Source organism: Saimiri boliviensis, chromosome 5 (genome assembly GCF_048565385.1).
Source record: "Saimiri boliviensis isolate mSaiBol1 chromosome 5, mSaiBol1.pri, whole genome shotgun sequence".
Classification (NCBI taxonomy): domain Eukaryota; kingdom Metazoa; phylum Chordata; class Mammalia; order Primates; family Cebidae; genus Saimiri; species Saimiri boliviensis.
Genome location: NC_133453.1, coordinates 26,949,152 through 26,971,314, shown reverse-complemented (window position 1 = coordinate 26,971,314; position 22,163 = coordinate 26,949,152). Strand labels below are relative to the sequence as shown.

The window sequence follows — 22,163 nt, the reverse complement described above, 5'->3', positions numbered from 1 at the left end:
TTTTTTTTGTCTTAAATATGACTTTTGATAAATATCATTTAAATGTTTTTTTCAAATTTTCACATGACACTATTGATACTAAAAAGACTTTTAATATTTTGAGGGAACAAGATTAATATTTATACAAGGGTTCATGGTCAGTCAGGCTAGGCTAGGCTGTATTACAGTAGCAAACAACCTCCAAATCTCACATGTGTTCATTCTGTGTTCTTCATAGGTTGGAAGGTGGGTGTGAGGGGATTCCTGCTCATCTTCCCTGGGATCCAGGAGGATCTCTCAGCCATGACCTTGAATGTTGTTTGTTTCTGCCAGAGGGAAAAGGGACTCCTCTGGAGGGCATCACACCTGTCATTCACTGCTGAAAGTGCAGAGTTGGGGAGAACTGGAGAGGAGTATTTCATGTCATTTCTGCTCACCACTCTTAAGCCAGAACTCATTGCACGGTCTCACATAAGCACATGGAGGTGCACATCTACCCAGAAAGGAGGAATATTGGAAATATTTGGCAAATGGCCTCACTCACTCCATCTTCTTGCACATAAAGGGCTAGGGGACTTTGGAATCAGACAAAACTGGGTTAGTGTCACGGCTCTGGCACTTTTTATTTGTGGGTTAAATGCCACTGTTTTCATCGCTGGAATGTGAATTACAATAGAACCCATCTCCTAGCATTGCTGCGAGAATTAAATATAATGACAACTGTGAAACACTTAGCATAATGCTTTAGGTATGTAATAAATACTTAATGAATGTAAAGCTGCATCCTCCACCTGGAATCACCATTTCCCTATAGTTGTTTAAAAGTTAATAGGCAATGGAAAAGTCAATGTTGGATATGCTCCTGGATTAGAAATACAGTGCAGCAAAAGTGTTGGGGGAATAAGACAGTGTACACATTTCATGTCATGAGATCAAAACAAAAATAAATATTGAGAAGACTAGGCTGCTCGTCCAATAATAAAGCAAATCTAGTGAGGGTGGGTTTTTCGTTTTATTTGCAATTTCATTTATAATCTCCATGTAACTGTGCTTACTTTTTCACTCAGTAACTTTATCATATCTTACCAGAGCTTTCTTAGGCCTTGGGGATGATGAGACGCGGGAGAAGATGAGTTTCTCTTGTGGAGCTTAATTCTAGAGGCAGGAGACTATAATAAACAAGGAGAAATATTCGTGAAGTAATTTTGTTAATGAGGGGTGATATGAAGGAAACTAAATGGGGTGACCTATTTGTCAAGTTTTGACGTCTGTGAATATAGTTGAACCCTCAAATATCAGGGATGTGACACAGTAGAAGCTCGGTTCTCATTCATGGACTACCCAGTAGTAAGGTCCCGAATGGCAGCTTTTCTTCTCATGGTGGTTCAGAAATCCAAGTTCCTTCCAGTTAATGCTGCCTCATCATTTAGAGCCCTTCTGAATATAGCCAGCAAAGAAGACAAAATAAGGAGTTTGGCAGATTATGGGGGATATTTTTTAAGGGCCAGGCCTATGTTGGACTTACTTCACAACTGCCTGGGTTAGCAACGGAAGAGCTCAGAGTTACCCTGAGTTACCGATGGCGAATCCCTAGGTGTCTGCAGCAACTTCAGCCTTTGCCTCCTCAGAAGAAACAATTCGACTGAGGGGCATAAAGCAGCCAAAGAGACTGAGGCAAGTTCCAGAGCAGGAATAGGAGTTTATTTCAAAAGGGTTTAGAACAGGAAAGAAAGGAAAATTAGTTTGGAAGGAGACCCAAGCAGGTGCTTGAAGGATCAAGGGAGAAAAGAGAGCAAAACAAGGGGGCATCTAACCGTGATCCCAGGATCCTGCAGGCTTGCGTCTTTGCCATGATTTATCCCATAGGGTGGGCTTCCTGCATGCGCAGCGCTTTCCTTACCTTTGGAATTGAGCACTGGCATTGAGCGTGTTTAGGGAGGCATATGCATGCCCATCTGAGGCTTTTTCCTTTTTCCGATGGCATGTGCCCCCAGAACGTCGTACCTCGCCATTTTGTCTCTTAACACACATGCCCAAGAAGCTGCTTCTTCCTGGGGCCTGCAGTCAATTCACACTTTAATGTTAACAAGTGTGGACCACCACAAGATTCTCTCTCTCTGCCAGATTGCCATTTTTAGAGAAGCAATATCGCGGAACCATCACCCAACATTTCTAATGGGTGATGGAAGAGCCTTTGCCTGCCCAGCTCATGCATAACTACCTGTGGCACCTGCATTTCTCTGAGCAGAACTCACTCACATGACCACAGCTGACCTCTAGTCTGGCTGTGTGCCCAAGAGGAAAAATAGAAGAGTTTCATGAAACAGTTTCTGCTGCTCTAATGACTAGTTGTAAGAGAAAGGTCAGGAAATCAGATCTCAGACAGCATGAAAAAGGTTGTGTTTGAGTTGGAAGCAGCATGGGAAGGATAAGGAGATGTGAATATTTACATGAGAACATCCACAATAGAGGAAAGAGCACAAAGGCAGGAGCATCCCGGGCAGTTCGAAAACGGGAAGTCCAGTGTGACAGCTGTGTGTTCCTATGTCTGTCTGTACTGAGTTACTGTCCTGACAGCACAAAGGAGTTTTCTGGATCAGATATCAAACCATTTACTCACAGAGAAGACTGTTTGCTTCTATTCCTCAATTCCTTATGTGGGAGGCAGGGAGGGCAAGGTCAGAACCATATGCACCTTGTGGGTAGAGAAGGAAAGGGATTATGTAAAAAGGAAACCCAAACCACGAAATTCAATTTTCCTTCTTCCCTCTGGATAGTGGGAGGTGGAGGCAGACAGGGAAACAGAGAGAGACCATGAGAGAGAACATTGGAAGGAGGGAGGGGGATAGAGAGAGAGACGGACAGTAACAGGGGAGAGAGATAGAACATTAAAGAAACGTTTGCTCTGAAATCTAAACAAATCTTTCCAAAAGGACAGAAGGCCTGTGGACTTGCAACCCTTGGATGTGAGGGAATGCCTCAGGGTGAGATGTTCCTGTATCTGGCCAGGGAACTCCTCCTTTAGGGTTGCTATTCAGTCATTCTTTAATTCAGGTGCCAGATCTCTGCTTAGAAAGTCCTGACCATGAGAAAATGTGAAAATATTCAAGGAACACAGTGAAAGAGAAGGAAGAGTGTTAAAGGATGAGGTCAGATACACAGACTAGAGCCAAATTATGTAGAGACTTAGAACACAGGTAAAGAGTTTGGAATTTGTTTAGTGCCATGATAATTTTTTGGATGGCTGTATGCAGGAGCATGGCACAGTCTGATTCAGCTTTCATTGGTCGCTTTAGAGGTGGTGAAAGGAGTGACTGGGAGTGGGGTTGGCGTTGGAGAAGGAGGCTCCTGCCACAGTCAGGGTCTGCAGGATGATGGCCTGCCCCAGAGTGGTGGTGATGGCAAGGGACGAAGCTGGGCAGATAAGGGCTGTGTTTTGAAGAGAGGCTTGATGTGGTAGATTAGGGTTGGGGCTGGAGTGGGGGAAGAAAAAGAAGTATTCTGATTGCCTTGGTTGCCTTGGCTTTGTTTGAGCAGCTGGGGATGCCATTTATATGTATAAAGATTCAGTGAGGATCAACATAGATAGTTGGGAAGTAGTAAATCAAAGTCTTCTTTTGCTTATTATGTCTGACATGCCGTATCAGACAGGTCGACAGCAGGAAAGAGGGGACTCACAGAGTAATCTCAAGTTTAATGTTTACAGAGGTATGGGCAGCGTTAAGGGAGCGAGCGCAGCAGCCAGGGACTCGCAGCAGTGGGAAGTCATCCCTGCCCTCTGCCGCTGGATCTGAGGAGGCGGGGGAAGGAAAGCATTGCTGGGTGCAGCGTGCAAGTAGCCATGAGAAAGGATACAGGAGCCGTGGAATTTGGTAGGGAATAGGGCCACGCACATAATCACAGCTGAACAGGAAGTAGCAGAAGTGGCAATCTATCCATTCTTTCTCTCTCTTTCTGCTCATCCATATCCTGTAGGTGCTTCCTTCTGGCTGAATCTAACCAGAGCCCAGAGGTCCTGAGAACTTAGGCAATGTAGTTAGTAGAGAGCCTGGCTTAGGGCAGGGCAGAGCCGTGTGGAGGATGAATCTAAGCGTAACAGAAAAAACAGCACCCATGGCCCCAAGAGATCTTTCAGAAGGCAAATGGGCATTCAGAGTGGGAGCTCAATGGAGAAGGGCGAAGATGTCGATTGAAAAATATTCAACATTTCAGTTACGACAAATATTAAGAGCCAATATTTGGCAAGCTCTCACTCTGTGCTAGGCAACACACCAGGATTACTAACTCAATTAATTCTCCTAACAAAGCTATAGGTTAAATGCCATTATCTCATTGTACATATCAGGACACTGAAGCACAGTAAAGTGAAGCCATTTGTTTAAGGTCACACAGCTATTATATGGCAGATCCAAGAACTAAGTGCAGGCATTTCTACCCCCAGGGCAAGGGATGGAGATCATTGTTACAAACACCTTCTCTGCCTGAGAGAATGAAATGCTGGAGCAATGCATGTTGGGTCACATGATTTTTTTTTTTGTAAACTCTTCCTTCTTTTTTATTTTTTCTACTCCTTTGAAAAAAAACAATTCTGACAAGAATTCATCAAAGAAGATACTGCAATTTTTAATGTCCCAGTTTGAGTATTGCTTTTGATTAAGGCGGTTTGCAGACTAGAATATTAGTAACCCTCATATTCCCTATACCACAAAAAGAGGAGATTCACTTTTATCTTGGGAACAAAGCTGTGTAGAAAAGCTTTTTTAACATTTTTAAATTCATGAAACATTTATCTTCGAGTCAGGTTTTGTTATAGCGGCATAAATGTGGTCCGTCAGCATTTCCTTTATAACCTCATATTTCCAGGGCTTTTCAAGAGTGCCGTAGAGATTCTACTTTGAATTAAAACTTGGCATTCAGAATTTATAAAATAAAATAAAATAAACCACTACATTTTCCTTACCAATTAATCAAATAGAGATTCTGAAGTTAGAAAAGGACCAAATGCAAAACTTTTATTAATACAAAAACATTTTAAGACAATCTTGCTAATTTATGTCTTTGCAAAAATATTAGCACTTAGTATACAAGTATAATATTATGTCACTGTATATTAGTTCTCAAAATTAACCAAAAAAGTTTCTAAGATAATATAAAAAACTAATTATAACATCTTATGCTTTGTCTTTTTTGCTTTGTAAGTAATTTATTTCTATTTTGGGAATTGGGATGATTTGAAGTTCTTAGCATAATGAGTTTAAAGTTATAAGTCTCAAGATATTACACCATAATAACAAGGGTGGTTGGAGAATGCTGAGAGAGTATCAAAGTGTTTCCATTTATTTTTGTGAAACTTAAATTTATGTGGGGAAATTCTGTACTCTGTGAACAAAGATTCATAGCGTGAATTGATCCTTTAAATTGATATTTGGAAGTTAACTTGCTGAGTACAATGGCGAATAGTGAGAACCAAATAGAGCTTAGTTATAAAGCCTTTCCAACTTTGCTTGGTTCAGAAATACTCCATAAATGGCCAATAACAGTGAGGGGCATCATGATGATCTATCTTTGATAGCTCATTTTCCATTCTTTTCTGTAATCTCTCCCAGCCTTCAAAGATTTAAGGCTAAGAAAATACAAAGTAGTGAATGAGAGTAGATGAAAACTTTTGAGTGAATCTACTCTTCTTACTGACTTCTCTCTAGCCACACTGGCTTCCTTGTTGTTCCAGACATGCGTGAGGCAAACATTTATTTGGGGATGTTTACTCTAGCTTTTCTTTCTACCTGGAACACTTTTCCTCCAGATGTCTGCTTGGCTAACTCTCTTACTACTTCATTCTTTATTCAAACCTTGTCTTCTGAGTGAGGCCCAACTGAATAAGTCTACTTAATATTGTGCTTTTTCCCTTAGTTCCCAAATTCAAAACTTTATGCTGTTACTAACCCTGCCTGACATTTTCTTCTTTTCAGACTTACAATCTTCTAATATATTTTATGTTTTTATAACAAAATATCCACCTCCCCTACCAGAATATAAGATCCATGAGAATAAGGTTCTTTGTCTATTTGTTGACGTATCCTAAGCACCTAGAATTGTGCTGACAGATATTAATTGCTCAAAAATATTTGTTGAATGAACAACTCATTGAATGAAATCTGAATTTCCAAGTAAATACCAAGACTCTCCAAGCAATAGTCCACATATAACTTTCCCTTATTCTTCTACAGAATTTGGGTTATTTTCCTACAATAGTCAAAAATGTCCATTTGAACATTGGTGTCAAAATGAAAGGCCCCACATTTAAATATTTAGATCCCCATTATAATGTGTTATAGGTCCATCTTTCCTGGAAACATTTAAACTGAAAATTGGATGTCTTGTGGTTAATTTTAATTTTAGCTATTATTTGGATATGTTAAGCTGAATGGATAGACGTGACGTTTGGTTTTCACAAATGCTTATTCTATATTTAAAAATACCCTGTACATGTTTTGTAAATTTTTATACATATAATGATATTAATTGTGAACTGGGAAAATTCAGGAGCTAAAATGTGATTGTATAATTTAAAAAGAAAAAGAGAGACCCCACCGCCTACCCCCAGCAGCAATAGAAATGCTGTGCTGAAAACAACAGCTTTCTAACAAGAGATTTATTAATAGTCCTTGGCCTCAGGGCTTGAAAGCTATGCTAACTGAGAAATCGAGCCACTTAGTGAGAGTTTACTCCTAGCTCAGTCGTGTAAAAGCAGCAACAGAGGTATTTCAGTGAGGTACCAGTACTATGGCATGCTCCTTGCTATAGCTGTGTATGATTCTGAATAGTAGTTGATAGTATAAGCTAATATTCTCTACGGTGAGAATGTATTCATTCTTGGGGAGGGGCTAATTAATTACTTAAAGCTTAAATAAAAGCATTTTTGAATTCCTTTTCACAGTCCAAATGAAATTTATTTGACTTTATTTCTGCTTTGTCTTTCTAGGGTAAATGTGAGCAGTCACTCTATGGTCACATGCATTCTATCAACGATGCCATTTTTGCTCCCAGGGTAAGTTCAGTTCTTCCAGTAAATTGTTTTTAATGCTTCATATATACAAATTCTTTTTTGATGAAACAAATTTCCAAGCTAAAATGATAAGTTAATGGAGTAAGAAGAACAGCTTTAGGAATTAGTTGTAAACAATAGGAAAAATATATAGATATATAGGGTTGCAGAATTTTAAAAGTCTCTCTTTCTTTCCTTCTCTCTCTCTCTCTCTCTCTCTCTCTCTCTCTCTCTCACACACACACACACACACACACACACACACCCCCCAAGTCATGGCAGGAGTAGTGCCAAAGAATTTTACTGTAGTCAACTTTACTTAAACACATTTTTAAGAGCCTTTTGGTCCAATTTGGGCTTCAAAAAAATAGGTGAGCTATAGACTGCATAAAAATTTAATGCAAAATCATTAAAATAACTGTAATCTCTCTGTAATTTTTCTGTAAGTAAACCTGGACAAGAAAAAGCAATTGAAGAAACAAATTTTCTCCAATTTAGAAGAGAACAACCTTGATTTGACAGCTTTCTAATTACTCATGTAAAAGTTTCAAATATGCTCTTCTTCATATAAACTAATGACAAAACAAAAGTACTTTATCTGCCGCTTGAGGTGTTCATTCAGATGTAAGAATGATTTTACCAACAATAAAAATTGTTGGACAGTCCTTTGAGTTTTCTATGGTTCGACTGTATCCCTCCAAGTTTATGTGTTGCAAACTTAATCCCCAATGCAACAGTGTTTGGAGATGGAGCCTTGTAGGAGATGTTTAGGTCATGAAGGTGGAGCCCTCCCTCCTGAATGGGTTAATGTCTTTTAAAGAACTTGAGGTTGCAAGTTCAATCTTTTTGCTCTCTTGCTCTTTTGTTCTTCCACCCTGTGTTATGAATGACACAGCACAAAGGCACTCATGAAATATTGGTGCCATGCTCTGGGACTTCCCAGCCCCCAGAACTGTGAGAAATAAATTTATTTTCTTTAAAGTTTCCAGTTTGTGGTATTCTGTAATAGCAATAGAAAATGGATTATGATAGTTGCTAAGTTAATTGAGGATGTCTTTAAAAGGGTTCAGAATGTAATCAGGGAAGAATGATTTAAGTCTGTTTTCAAAGAAGTTTGACTAGATAGATGACTCTTCAAATTCATTTAAACTCTATGATTTAATTATATCTAACATTTTAGTTGTCTCAAAGTTCCCAGTAGAGTGAGTATCTTAATTCCATATTCCACTTCTTTTCCAATTAGCTATGAAGGAAATCTAATAGATTACTTACATCTAACTTCATAATGACAGCATAGTCAAAATTCTGTTACCATCTTGCTAGTATCATTTTTTAGAAAGGGGACAAATGCTTACTAAAAATTACATCTACTAAGGAAATGTTGATTGCTCCAACTGAAATCATGCTTGTGTCATTGTCAGGCCTGGGAATTTTAATGATGGACTTAATCACAATTGTATTTTAATAGATTGGTTTTTGTAAGAAATATTCCATATAATTTTCTGTAGTGAGGCAATTAGTTGAAAAATATTCTATTATAGATGAGTCTAGATACCAAGTAACATTTTATTTCTAGCAGGGTACAGAGACATTTAAGCACTATGGACTCATTATGATATAGAATATGGTTTTATGCTAAAAGTCTATTATGTGACTTATAGCTTCACATGCCCTACAGAAACTACATGGGAGCTGAAATGAGTAATATTTTGTAAATCAGGCATTTTATTTTGGCAAGCAATACTATGACTACAAATGACACAGTATTTTACATTCTAAATATTAAAATTAATAAATTTGAAAATAAGCAAATTAGATTTATTGTATCAGCAATCAAGAGAGACATACGTTAATTATCCATATTTCAAAGGGCAAGATAACAGGAGGTTTAGGTGTCCAGTGTCAAAGTAGCTAATGTGTTTTTATTTGCACACTTTGTTCATATGAAAAGAACTATTACAATATTGCTCCAAATCAATATCCCAAAGCCTCATTGAAATTTTTCATTAATTGATCTTTGTTGCAAATATTTATTAACTATTAATATTTTTTAAATGATGTCTTGCTATGATGACTGATATTTTTAAATAAAATGTTTGTTCACTTGTATTATTTTAACAATTATGTTTTATGTCACACATCTGATAAGAAATGTCCAGAGGTTGAGACGCAGCTGTGACTGCAGAGTGCAAAGACTCCCACATATCTCTGTCTCTTGAGGACATGGCATTGAGACACAGTTCATATTCAAACAAACTACCAAAGTTGTATTGAAAAAATGCCTTACATGCTGCATGTATAGAAGGCAAAAATTTTAATTATTTAGTATTAGTCTTGCTTATTATTTGATATCTTTAGGGATAGGCATTATGTTACATAACTGTTTGAAGTTGCACTTAGCTATTTACATAAATGTAGTTTGGGGAAAATTCTACAATTTCAGATTTGTAAGCAGCAATCACAAATGTAAAATTCAGTGTTATCAAACTAGCAATCTAGATTCACAGAAACAAGAGTACAATCAGCAAGACAATTGAATAAAAAGTAAACCTTTCATCTCCCTTCACAACAAGAGTTCTGCACCCATCCACAGACAAAAGTCTATCTGCAGTAGTCTTAGGATTCACGTAGGAGGCTGCAGAACCCCAGTGGAGTTCAAGACTTAGGAGGGTTATTTTGAGAGTACAGACCAGCACCCATGTTGCTGATGTGCTGATTACACTCCCAGGTTGAAGTCTGGGAATAACCTCATTTCCCAAAGGGCTTGGCTACATCCTTGTTTGTCCTTAAACCTGCACCAAAACCATGTGTGAAGGCATCCAAGAGGAACCACACAGACTACCACCTCAGTGAAGAGACTTGCCTGCTCAGTGACAATAGTCTTCATACTGAACCTGAAAGTTGCTCTTTGGCTTAGCACCAGCTTCCCTCAGGTGAGGTCCTAGATCAGAACTGCTTCCACAAGGACACAGAAGGCAACTTACCCATATTCTTTTAGCCTGAGAGTCTGAGCCTCCATGAGGAGTTCACCAACCTCTATTTCACAACAGATCTTGAGGCACACCAGTCTTAATTTCAGCCCCCGTTAGTACCTCTGGAGAACTGTACTGTCTGTGCGAAGACCTGCTGGGAATTGTGCACTCATCTGGGCCAATGAGACAGGTTCATCAGCTGCTGTCACACAGCAGATCCTGAGAGGGCCCAGTCCACTCATATAGAGACCTGCCAGGAAGCAGGTTGTGTGGGCCGCTGGAAAATATTTTAGTTTCAGGTCCCTGTTCAGCTTTCATCAACAGCCTAGGGACTCTCCTTAAGTCTTCCCCAGGTCTGTCTAGGACTGACAGCCATGCCAACCTTGGAGTCCTTGTGAGAGTCACAGTAAACCTGAGCTGAGAGGGCCCTCTAGGGCTAAGACAATTTCAATGCTCGAAGGCTCAGGAAACACAATTAGTTTTTGTAGATCTCTGGAAGACCCTCTGAAAAATGACAGTCACAGTAGAGCCAGACTGTGAAGAGTGGAACAAATACCCAATCATTCAAAGTGCAGACATTGTCACATGTCCACTATCATCAGTAATATTCAGGGAAATGTTACCTTACTAAAGAGAGAAAATAAGGCACAAGACACCAACCTTAAAGTAATGGAGATGTGTGATCTCTCAAAGAATTCAAAAATAGCTGTTTTAAGAATGCTTCTCAGACTTCAAAAAATATAGAGAAACAATTGAGAAATGTATCAGAGAAATGTTCTAGAGAGATTGAAATTTTAAAAATTCAAACAGAAATCCTGGACCTGAAAAATATAATGAATGAAATGAAAGACACAGTGGAAAGCATCAACAGCAGAATTGATCAAACAGAAGAAAGAATCAGTAAGCTTGGAGACAAGCCATTTGAAAATACAACCATAGAGAAAAAGTTAAAAAGAATAAAAGTAAATAAGGAAGTTACAGGGTCCCACAAACAGTCACCCATCAAAGAAAAGCTTAGAAGTAGGCTTCACTGCTGAATTCTACCAAATATGTAAAGTGCAAATACCAGTGTTTCTCAAACTATTCCTAAAACTTGAAAAGAATAGAGTTCTTCCTGACTCATCCTATGAGAACAGAACTACCCTGATACCAAAACCAGACAAGGACATAACAACAACAACCAAAACTACAGGCCGCTATCCCTGATGAACATAGATGCAAAAACTCTCAACAAAACACTACCAAACCAAATCCAACACACTTCAAAAAGATAATTTGCCATCATCAAGTGAGATATATCCCAGGGATGCAAGGATGATTCAACATATGCAATTCAGTAAATGTGATATATCATGCTAACAGAATAAAAGACAAAAATTATATGATCATCCCATTAGCCATTGGAAAAGCATTCAGTAAAGCTCACAATCCCTTTACAATAAAAACCCTGAACAATTAGGTATGGAAGAAACATATCATAACACAATAAAGGTCATGTTATGAGAAACCTACAAACATCATACTAAATAGGGAAAAGCTGAAAGTCCTCTAAAATCTGGACTAAGACAAGGATGCTTATTTTTACCATTTCTATGCAACATAGTACTAAATGTCCTAGCCAGCACCATCAGACAGCAAAAAGAAATAAAGGGCATTCAGATTGGAAAGGAGGAAGAGAAATTGTCTCTTTTTACAGATGATTTGATCTTATATAGAGAAAACTCTACAGACCCCATTGAAAAACTGTTAGAACTAATAAATTTAGTAAAGATTCAGTACACAAAATCAACATGCAAAAATTAGTAACATTTCTATGTATAACAGCAAACTATCGAAAAAAGATACCACAAAAGCAATCCCATTTACAATAACTACAATAAATCTAGAAATAAATTTAAACAAAAATGTGAAAAGTCTCTTTAATGAAAACTATAAAGCAATGGTGAAGGAAAATTGAAGAGGACACCAATAAATGGAAACATACCCCATTATCCTGGATTGGAATAATTAATACTGTTAAAATATCTGTATTAGTCTGTTCTCATACTGCCATAAAGGACTGCCTAAGACTGGATAATTTATAAAGGAAAGAGGTTTAATTGACCTAATTCCAGTGGTTCCATTGGTTCCATATCATTGGGGAAGCCTCAGGAAACTTAGAATCCTGGCAGAAGGGGAAGCAAACAGGTCCTTCTTCACATGGTGGCAGCTGGAGAAGTGCTGAGCAAAGGGGGAAAAGCGCCTTGTAAAACCATCAGATCTCGTGAGAACTCACACACTATTACAAGAACCGCATGAGAGTAACTGCCCCCATGATTAAATTACCTTCCACTGGGTCCCTCCCAGACATATGAGGATTATAGGAACTACAATTCAAGATGAAATTTGAGTGAGGATATAGCCAAACTGTATCAATATTCATAGTACCCAAAGTGATCTACAAATTCAATACAATCTCAAAATACTAATGACATTCTTCATAAAAATTGAAATAAAATTTTAAATCTTTATGGAACCCAAAAGGCTCCAAATAGCCAAAGCAATCCTGAGCAAAAAGAACAAAACTGGAGCTGTCACATTACCTGACATTAAAATATACTACAAAGCTGAGAAATTTGAATGTTCTCACCACAAAGAAATGACAAGTGTTTGAGGTGACAGATATGATAATTACCCTGATTTGATCATTACTCAGTGTACACATGTATCAACATATCACACTGTATCCATAAATATGCACAGTTATTGTATGTCAATTTAAAACAAAACTTTTATAAAGATTCACAGAAACAGATATGCAACAAACAGTATTTATATATGGCACTGAAAAAACTATTGAATTTTATTTGTTAAATTGACTTTTATTTCTTTTATGGTATTAGAGCTCTAATGTCTTCATTTCTGATTGATTTCTCCATTGGAAGTAGATATTTATTTTAAACCTCTTTTTAAAGTAATCTGTAATGAGACATTGTAAGGAACGATGAAAGCTACTTTTTAAGTCCTTTATACAAAGCAAAGCCAAACCAAAAAAGGTAGATGACAGTAATTTCCAGAAAATTATTACTATCCACAGACAATTCAATCTATGGAAAAAATTAAAAACAAAAACTATAAAAAAATAAATAGCAGGAAAATGAGCAGGGAGTCTTATGTGACTTCAAATTTCCAGAAAGTTGACCTAAATCAAATTTCCATAGGGCTTTTCTAGAAGCTCTTTTTGGACTTCACTTTTCTATTGTTCATTTTTTTTTATCTTTGCATTCTGGTCTCTTGAAATTACATATGTAATTTTTTGATATTTATGATATATACCAATATTTATTTTATTTTATTTTATTTTTGCCAGTAACTAATTTGTTTATTTTCTTTCCTTTCTTCAGGATTTCATTTTCTCTTGTTACAGAACAGTCTCCGGTAGTTCTTTCAGGGAGAGTGTGTGGGTAGTAAATTTTTGTGGCCTTTGTATATCTGGAAATGTCATTGTTTCATTTTCATTCTGATATTTCTTCTGTCACTATTGTTGCTGATGAGACTCAACTATAAATCTAGTAGTTGATCCTTTCTCGATAAGGTTCAATCTTTCTTAGACATTTTAATATTTTTGATATTTTGTTTTTAATTTTTCTGTACTATGTCTACATGTAGATTTGCTTCTTTTTTGTTTTTCTCTGGACGTGGTGTGCCTTCTCAATATGAGTACCCTTATCTTTCTACAATTCTGGAAGTTTCTCAGCCATTATGTTATTAAATATTGTTTTTTATTGATTCTCTCTAGTGTCTCTTTTAGAAACTCTTTTTATATGTGTGTTATAATTTCTCATTATTCACTTCATGTTTCTTAACTTCTTTTTATATTTCCTGTGCTTTAGTTTTTTGGGTTGCATTCCAAGTAATTTCTTCATAACTGTCCTATAAATCAATAAATCTTTCTTTTGCTGAATCCTGTTTAATTTTAGTCTTTCTACTGAGTTTTTCTATTTCAATTACTACATTTCTTATTGAATTTCTATTGGATTCTTTTCAACTTTGTCCATCCTTGTTTCATTATGTCTACTTTGATTTTAGGCATATATTAATATTTAAAAAATTTTTTTTGATCTATAATTTCTATAAATTTTGAGTGGCAGGAATTTCTTCATTATCTTATATTTCCTTGTTTCCTTGAAACCTCCAATAACATTTCATCTCAACTATTTCAATATTAATTCCGAATCAAAAAGTCCAATGAAACTCTTCTTGAGCTCTACATTGTTCTATCCAATGAGTAATTTTTATTGTCACTTAAAATGTTCTCCTCTCTTGAGTCCTGAGAAATAAAATATCCACAGACACTGCTTCTTAGTCTGCTGTGCTGGGTCCTACTTTATTACTTGACTGCTAAATATTAAACTGTATCAAGGCTCAATCTTAAATCCTGTTATCTAGCAGATTCTCTTCATAATTGATCTCTTCATAAAACTTGTAACTTTTAATATTATTTATATGTGATGATTTTCAAGTAAATCCCACTCTGACCCCCAAATTTACCATTAGCCATTTTGCAGCTCAGCCTAAATATCTATGACATCTCATTAAAATATGTTAAAAATGAAACTTGCTTTTTTTCCCGTAATTCAAGCTGATTCATTTCTCCATCACAGCATCTTAATAAATAGTATTATATTAATCCAGATGCAGAAGCAGAATGATGAGTCATAGCTAGCAATTGTCTTGGGGATTTTTTGTCTGTTTACTTTTTTCAAAAATCTCTCTACACAGGAATTTAGGGAAAAGAAATAAGAAAAGGATATTTTCAGTTTTGTTTTACCCAATACCTCCAGTATGTAGCATAGTTTGTTTTGCCTATTTAATATTCAAATAGTGATGAATAAATAAATGAATACTAAGTTCTGAACAAACATAAGCACAAGGCTTTCGTTATAGCATTGTATTATTTATTATTTATTTCTACTTGAATAGATCTTATTTATTTCTACTTGATTAGGCTTTCAGATTATGTGGATGTTGACCTGCAAACTATTTAATTATCAGGACAGATATGCTATTCCTTAGGAAGCTACTATAGCATATTAGTGTATCATGCCTTTGGAGTCCTTGTACAGTTATCCAGTTTCAGTTATATCGATCTCCTGTGGGTACTTTTCAGATTCTGGCTTTGCTATTCATAAGACATATGATCTTAAGCAAATTATTTAGCGCCTCCTTATAAAGAACAATGAATATTAGGTAATAGATATACTGTGTTTTAAATAGTGCTTAGTAACTAGAAGATGGTATTACTCTTACTACTTGTGTTATTCTTACTAAAGTCTGAGCATCTCTAATCCAAAAATCTAAACTCCAAAATGTTCCAAAATCCAAAACTTTGAGCATTGATGTGACATCATAAATTAAAATTTCAACGTCTGACACCTTTGCTTTTTGATGATTTAGTGTACAAAACCTTTGTTTCATATGTAAAATATTTAAAATGCTCTATAAAATTACCTTCAGCCTATTTGTGTATGGTATATATGTAACATAAATTCATGTTATGTTTAGACTTGGGTCCCATTCCCACATTGTTACATTATGTACCTGCAAATAGTCTAAAATTTAAAAAAATCGGACATCTAAAACATTCCTATTCCTAAGAATTTTTGATAAGGCATACTTAACCTGCACTATTGTTAATGGAACTAATGTTCCTTTCTAGCAATTTGTTTTCAAATAAGTAGAAGTAAATAAAAGAATAAGCATGCACAAATATATATAACATAAATTCCTTATAGTCTATAATTTAATTTTCTATAGCGTACTATCAGTGGTGTAAACATGTACTTGCCATACATATTTTGCACCTAAGCAGGGTTCAAGAACATAACATGTTAAAAGTATCCTAAAAAAGAATGCGTAACTATATGAAACTTGAGCTAAAACCTACTAAAAAATGAGTATAAGCTTCAGAGGGAGTATTTTGTTTATTTCGCATCTGGATATGTTATACAATATTTAGACAGTTAAATGTTTTAAATTTGATCTAAGATAGGTTAATTGCTTTCTCTAAGTTGCCAGTAAGTAGATATAAAACCATCAATTCACATTATCTTTTTAAAAAATCAGTGATAAACAAAAACCTGCAATCACCTATGTAAAAAATGTGATCCTGTCTCCATTTTAGCAAAGGAAGTTGGATTTCTGATTTCTCAATTTTGTTTTTTACTTAAGTTCAAACAGTAAACACTCAATATCAATCCCTGGCCATTTTATATAAAGAAATGCAAACAACATTTAGGTCATACAGTCATTGATCCTCTGAAGGACAAATGATGTCAGGCAGTATTTATACACCAAAAGTATTTCAATTTTGTTTATTTCTCCAGCAATCTACCTTGATGTCAACTACCATTTAGCTGGGCCAATAATATTGATATTTGATGTCAGTTCTTATTCATTACTGAACCAAGATGATGCATAAGTTAAAACTTTTAGATGTGTGGTGAAAAACACTAAAGCAGATTCTGTCTATCCAAGGAAATTGGAAACAACAATAGAATATAAAATTAAGGAATATGTAATCTGCCATTTTTATTTTAGAAAATACTTAAATTATATCAATATTCCTACATATTCAAAAAATAATTTTATATCTCAAGCTCATTCTATACTGTGTGATTTTTTTAAACTAAATATTTTATGAAATAAACTTTTTGTCTTAATACTTTTTATACTTTGGAAAGAAAATAATTTCTGGTAGAAAAATGAAACACTTCAAAAAACATAAAGCAAAAGAAAAGCATTTTGTATAAGCAGACATTAAAAAAATTAATTAGAATATAAGAGAACTATAATAAATTAATAGAAGTCTCTGTCTTTATTTCTACTTTGTTTTGGTGTTAGAAATCTAATACTGTAAACGACTACAGATAAAAATGATACATTTAAGATTATATTGCACCACCCCCAAATTTTAACCTCCAGTCACTCCTACAGTCAAATGGAGTTGATTTCGTACATCTCATTTTCTCGATGGGTCTATGAAAATTGAAAGAACATAATTATGTCATATTTCTTGATACTTTTTTCATTGAGCAAAAAAAAAGTAATCATTCATTTTCTATATATGTATCTTTGGATAACTTTAAAACCTTTTTAGCATATATGAAAACAGTTCAGTAGTGAAATTTCTACTTAGCAACCCTTTACATCAACTGTGTCCTGGCACTAATCTAAATAGTGAGGGTTCAGCAATGAAAAATGCCAAATCCTGTCTTCATGTACCTTATGTTGTCTTAATAATCAGGGACAATAAACCAGTAAATAATTGAATAATCTCAAGAATACGAAGTGCTACCTATCAAGAATCAATCAGGTAGAAAAGAGTAAAATGTAATGTGCTTTGCAGACTTCCCACAATCATTTTAAGCATATGACTGCCAAAACTAGTTCAAAATATTTTATTCCTATTTATAAGATATAATGTCACTGATCAGAATATTTGACCACTCAGACAATGGTCTTCCAATACAGTAAAATCACAGTTAAACAGGTTTCACAGTACAAAGGTGTTCTAAGTAACAAGAAACTATCAACATAAAAAGATACACTCTTCTCTAATTAGGATTTATTATAGCCAATCTTAGCTTGCATATGATTTAAGAAGTATAAAAACTACATGTATGATAAACAGCATGAATTTTAAGATTGTTTTACATGATGGGGATAATGTCTAATGCATGAAACATTGTCTTTGAAGCACATAATTAGAGAAAAATGAATTGTCACACCAATTTACTCATAAGCACAATTACAAGAAAACTTGATTATCCCCTTTAATATAATTTTCCCCACTTAATTGTATGTTGTCGGGTGAATGTGACCCCGTAAATCCATACTTAAAGAAGTGACTGCTAGTTAACATGCAAAACCACAGGCAGAATGAGAGAGTCTGCCCTTCCTCTGGAAGAGGTTTTATTTGTATACCAAGACACTCTGCAGGGAAACTGTTTTAAAAGGTACATCATCCAGTAGGATGGGCTGGAATTTCCTGGGGCAGGTTTCACCTTGGTCTTGGTCTGTCATGTGTATCATCACCTTGCTCTGCCATTTCCTCAATAGCTAGAGCAAAAGACTCCACAGTTTTCTAACTAAAGGGATTTAATCTGCTATCTAGATTGCATTCAAAAACCTAAGTTTGTTAAATTTTTTCAAAACAAATGGAAGTTTTTTCCCGCCTCCCGCCTCCCCCTCCTTCTCCTTCTCTCCTTCTCCTTCTCTCCTTCTCCTACTCTTCTTCTTCTTCTTCTTCTCCTCCTCCTCCTCCTCCTCCTCCTTCTTCTTCTTCTTCTTCCTCCTCGTCCTCCTCCTCCTTCTTTCTTCTTTCTTCTTTCTTCTTTCTTCTTTCTTCTTCTTCTTCTTCTTCTTCTTCTTCTTCTTCTTCTTCTTCTTCTTCTTCTTCTTCTTCTTCTTCTTCTTCTTCTTCTTTCTTCTTCTTCTTTCTTCTTTCTTCTTTCTTCTTTCTTCTTTCTTTCTTCTTTCTTCTTCTTCTTTCTTCTTCTTCTCTTCTTCTTTCTTTTAGTTAGCAAATATTCCCTGACTTCTTGTTTGGATGGCAGAAGAATCTTCTGTTTCTAACTTTAATACCTGGTTGCATTTAGATCCTTGATTCCACCTGAGCTGGAGAAAGTTAAGACCACAGAGAATCTTAAGTATACATTCTGTTTCTTTTTCATGAGGCTTGATATTGGAATTGGCTGCAGTCATTCAAAATATTCTCTCTAGTCTGAGGGATAGATTTTTTTTCTAAAATAGCTGGTTTTCAATTTTTACATACTGAAATACAACATTGTGAAGTAAATGAAGTCATTAAATTATGGATTGCTTTTCTATCATGTTATGTTTTATATACCTTAAATGGTAAAAACAGGCTTTTGTGGATTTGTAAGGTTGTTGCAACTTTGCTCTCTCCAAACAGTATTATGGATACAATTCCATATCTTCAAAGAAATATGATTGTTTTTCTAGTGAAAAAAAATCCAGAGTCTCCATGAAAAAATAAGGCTAGCAAACAGAAGGACAGTCTCTTAGAAACAGTTATTTAAAAGGCTCTATATTTTAGTTAAATATATATATATATATATACACACACACACACACACACACACACACACACACACACACACACACATATATGGCTCCATCTTCTAATGGGCTTTTATAAATCAAGCTATAGATGTGTGATATTGTATCAAATCACTTCAATATGAGGTAGAAGCAGCAAGATACGGCACCTTTCTTCACCCATCTTAAGGATCACAGCCAAAAGTCCTATAATAACAGGCAGGTTAACAAGGGGAAAGTATAACAAATATTTAATCAGGGCTTTACTTGACATGGGAGCCTTCAGGAATGAAAACTTAAAAGACTCAGGGAAAACTGTCTATTTTTATGCTTAGGTTTGATGAATGGACAATCATGTAGAAATGTGATTGGGCAAAAGAGTGTAATCTAATGGTAATGGACTGAGAGAAGAAATCCATTAAGGCCTGATTTGATTTCTTTTTTTGGGGAGGTGGGGAGAGGGGCTTTTCTGTATAGCATTCCTTTCACCTGGTGATGGGGCTTGCCCCATCTGGAATAAAGGTCTTCAAAAAAGAAGGGAGAAGGGATGGAGTGAGCTTCCTAGGTTGTATGGCTTGCTTTGGGGGAGAGCAAATGAAAAGTGAGCTTCCTAGGCATTATGGCTTGCTTTGGGGGAGTTTCTATGACTCACCTTGGGGAAGAGAAATTTTGGTTTCCACGACTCATTTCACCAGAGACGGAGGGTCGGAAGATAGGAAGGTAGAGAAGGTCAGAGGCGCTTTCAGTTTCCTTCAGTTCAAAGTATTCAGTGTTGTGTTCTGAGCTCCAACAATGGCAACAGCCAGCCATGGCCTATGGTCATAAGCATGAATCTTGATAATGTAAACGTTATGATGACACAAGCCTATTCATAAATTATCAACTTTATGTAATGGAACTTCTCTGAATTTATATAACTGTACTTATGTACATATTAAGAGAAAATAAATTCATTGCAGGTTATCCCAGCAATGTTATTGCAGTGAGCACTATATTAATCAATAATAATTAGCTACTTTAAAAGAGACTCTTGACAAATTGAGAAACACCTTAGGTTACTATCACAATGAATATAACAGATCTTACAAATTGTGTATCTACATCATGTGATGTCTTCTGCGATAATCAAACAGCAAAAGTACATTGTTGTTACCAATAGTAGTTAACACATTGCTCTCATCTTCTCATCTTTGCTAGATGATTTGTTTTATTTCTCTATGGTGTGTAAAACACACATCTATTTTTTTAAAGCATTATCCCCAAGTACTTAAGAAATGATTATTTTGAAATTACTAGAAATCTGAAGTTATAAATTTTTTATAGTAAGTTCTCTATAAATGTTTGTGAAACTGAATTCAGTAGATAAATTTTTTTTTCCCCAAAAACAGAAAAGAAATAGATGTGACTAGAATTTTGTACTTTGCCGCTATGTCAGCTGCTAATGTGGACATTCAGGATTCCAAATCCCTCTTTGACCTCTAATCACTGCTGCAGAAATCTAGTGCTCCTCTAATTTTCAATCCCTGCCCTCTGCCTTTTATAACTCAGAGAATATAAAAGGACTAACTTCCTCCGTTGGTAAAAGACAACAGATTAATGAATATAAGTGTCTGCATCATTAAAATTGTCATCCCTGGTATACTATTTCAAGGGCGGTATCAACTGTGGCTAGCTTTTACTCTTCAGGAGGTCCAGTGATGTTCAGTTTCTTATGTAAATTTATGCAAAAACTGCTCCAACAACATCACATGCTGTTCATTTCAAAACCCAAAAGGAATGCTGTAATTCTGTATCTGGTAGATGGAAAGAGCAGAGTGAGAGTAAGCTGAGTTACAGGTTAACAAACAGAATACTGGTCTATCCAGGGAGGAGGAGAGTTTGTGGGGGAAAACACGATGTGTATTTTCAGTTGTGTTAAATCAAAGATTCACCTGAATGTATTTTGTTTTTATCTGTAAATATTTCTAACATGTAAATTTACATGGCAATGCATTTATTTTGCTTAGGAGGATTGTATATTGGCCAACATGATTCCATAGCTCATAAAGGTCTAGAAACATGTCTTACCCTTTTCCATACTGCAGGGGTCCTGCCCTCTCCCTCACCATACACCCTCACCTGGCACTAGGCTATTCTAACAGGGAATGCTTGTCTGGACAATACTTAATGAATGACCAATCATTTTGTCAAAACTCTTTATAAAAGAAGTTTCATCATCTTAAAGTATGTGCAAATGTCTGTTCAGTTCATTATAGCAACAACAAAAAAAAAGTACACCAGCGGTGAGATAGAACAGGCTGTTCTAGAAAAAAGGATGGGTTACAGCAGTTGATTAAATGTATCAAAAAGTAGTAGAAGTTTAGTACTTGGCAAATAGATATTTTAAAGGACTTAAATGTCTTTTAATTCTCAAGCTGAATCACCCATCATCATGGGTCGTTTTCGGAAATAAAATTATCAATGTAGGCCTCATTCAAAAGTAAATAAGTATGGTATAAGTGCTTTATTTAAAGATAGTTGTTCAGAAGAAAGTAAGTTGATGGGAAAGGGGAAAACCCCTCAAGTTATAATCATTTCCGGAAAATACATCCTTATGTATATATGTTTATCTGTGTGTTTGTGAATTGCCCAGTTGGGTGGCCACATTAATTATATATATGTGTCATATTATGATTGCTTTAAAGTTCAGTGGGAGAGTTATTGGGATATTTTAGTTAAATCTTATATTTCCCAGTTTAATTGAGAAAGCAACAAGAAAGATTTTAAAGCTCTAAGCTCTACTCGAGGCTTTTCATTGTCTGGTTATGTATACTAGTAAGCCGTAACCTTCTCCACTGTCCCCCAGCCCTTCTTATATTTACCCTCAAGTTTGGCCAGTTCCAAGGCTGCTGTGCCAAAATCAATTAATGTGCATCAAAATCGAATGAAAACACTCCAAAGAAATACCTCCAATCTGATTTACATATAAATGTATTCCCGTCTTCTTATTTAATGGATTTCAGTTCAACCACATTGAGTTTCAGATCCCAACTCTCATGTACCAGTCATGTGAATTAGAAGTAGCC

The 22,163-nt window shown here is 35.7% G+C and overlaps 1 protein-coding gene across 3 annotated transcripts in view; it reads left to right on the top strand.

Moving 5' to 3' along the window:
• Window positions 1–22,163, top strand: part of LOC101047868 (sperm-associated antigen 16 protein) — an 832,481-nt gene that overhangs the window by 519,907 nt on the left and 290,411 nt on the right. For all 3 annotated transcript variants that reach the window (XM_074399064.1, XM_074399065.1, XM_074399066.1), the window contains exon 5: window positions 6,962–7,027. In XM_074399064.1, coding sequence (XP_074255165.1) covers window positions 6,962–7,027 — 66 coding nt within the window. The remainder of the gene's footprint in view (window positions 1–6,961; window positions 7,028–22,163) is intronic.